The 1,179-nt window shown below is 42.7% G+C and overlaps 1 protein-coding gene across 1 annotated transcript; it reads left to right on the top strand.

The window, feature by feature from the left end:
- The first annotated feature begins 222 nt into the window (after positions 1-222).
- On the top strand, positions 223-770 carry LOC141631827 (uncharacterized). The gene is made up of 2 exons (XM_074444447.1): positions 223-632; positions 746-770. Exons 1-2 carry the CDS (start codon positions 223-225, stop codon positions 768-770), a joined length of 435 nt encoding a protein of 144 aa, XP_074300548.1.
- The last annotated feature ends 409 nt before the right edge of the window (positions 771-1,179 follow it).

Raw genomic sequence — 1,179 nt, 5'->3', positions numbered from 1 at the left:
AGGCCCATAATGTTTTAGGGTTTCGATAGGGTTATATCCCGTATGCTTTGTATTTAAACATCGTCTTATCAATGAGAATATCAACACACAATTACCAAATCAATACACTTTGCAATTCTTAACATGGTATCAGGTTCTACGTTACGGTCAAAACCTTAAATCTCGTTCCTTTCTTCTCTTCGTGTCTCCTCTCCCTCTTTGGTCATCTTGTATCTCTTAATCATGACTAAGAAAGGTGAAGGAAACCCCACCCCAAAAATCGATGTCATGTCTCCTTACTATCTCGATAGTCATGACATCCCGAGCCAAAAAATTACTCACGTTAAACTTTACAGCGATAACTATGAGGAATGGAGTCGGTCTATGCGAATGTCGCTTAAATCGCGACGAAAGTTCGGTTTTTGTGACGGCTCTATCCCTAAACCTACTGATAATAATCATCTCGAGCAATGGGAAGTCTTCAATTGTACTCTTGTACAATGGATTATGCATTCAATTGACCCAACAATCAAGGGTAGTATTTCTCACTTAGAAGATGACTGCCCCCTCTGGGACGATTTGGCTGAGCGTTTTTCAACCGTAGATGACTCTAAAATTCACGGCCTCAAGTCAGATCTTCATGACTGTAGAAGGTATGTCCATCATTTCTTATTTCGGGCAATTAAAGGTTCTTTGGGACGCTATAGCCAATTATGAGCCGCCTTTCGCTTGTAAATGTGGTCGCTGTATTTTTAATATTGACAAGATGCTCTTGCCCGTCAATATTTTGAACGTTTAAAAACGTTTCTCATATGCTTGGATCGTTCAATTTATGGTAACTTAAGCTCTCAAGTTTTGTCTCTCGATACTTTGCCTACTCTTAATCGCGCCTTTTAGTTAGTTTTCCAAGAGGAACGCTTGCGTTTGGGTGACACTACCATGAAGGAGGGGCCCTCTAATGTCATGGCCTTCGCTGTCTGCAACACTTCTAAACCCGCTGCCTCTGATACTGATTGGAGAGCTCTTTATCACTTCAAGAAACAAGAGCGTAGGAAGCTCTCCTGCTCTTATTGTACCGCCCTCGCCACAAGGTTTCCTCGTGTTTTATTAAGTCGTAGAAGTTCTCGGAGTGGTGGGGTGATCGCCCTCGCACCCTTGATAAGTTCGTGCTCGTTCTCGTGCTAGTACAGGTGCCGCTGC

This window comes from Silene latifolia, chromosome Y (assembly GCF_048544455.1).
Source record: "Silene latifolia isolate original U9 population chromosome Y, ASM4854445v1, whole genome shotgun sequence".
NCBI lineage: Eukaryota > Viridiplantae > Streptophyta > Magnoliopsida > Caryophyllales > Caryophyllaceae > Silene > Silene latifolia.
This window is presented reverse-complemented; position numbering and strand designations above follow the sequence as displayed.

Excerpts from the sequence above, each read along its gene's own strand:
- LOC141631827 (XM_074444447.1), top strand. The coding sequence starts at position 223 with ATGACTAAGAAAGGTGAAGGAAACCCCACCCCAAAAATCGATGTCATG. Across the intron at positions 633-745 it reads GATCTTCATGACTGTAGAAG|ATGCTCTTGCCCGTCAATAT; the intron begins GTATGTCCATCA and ends AATATTGACAAG.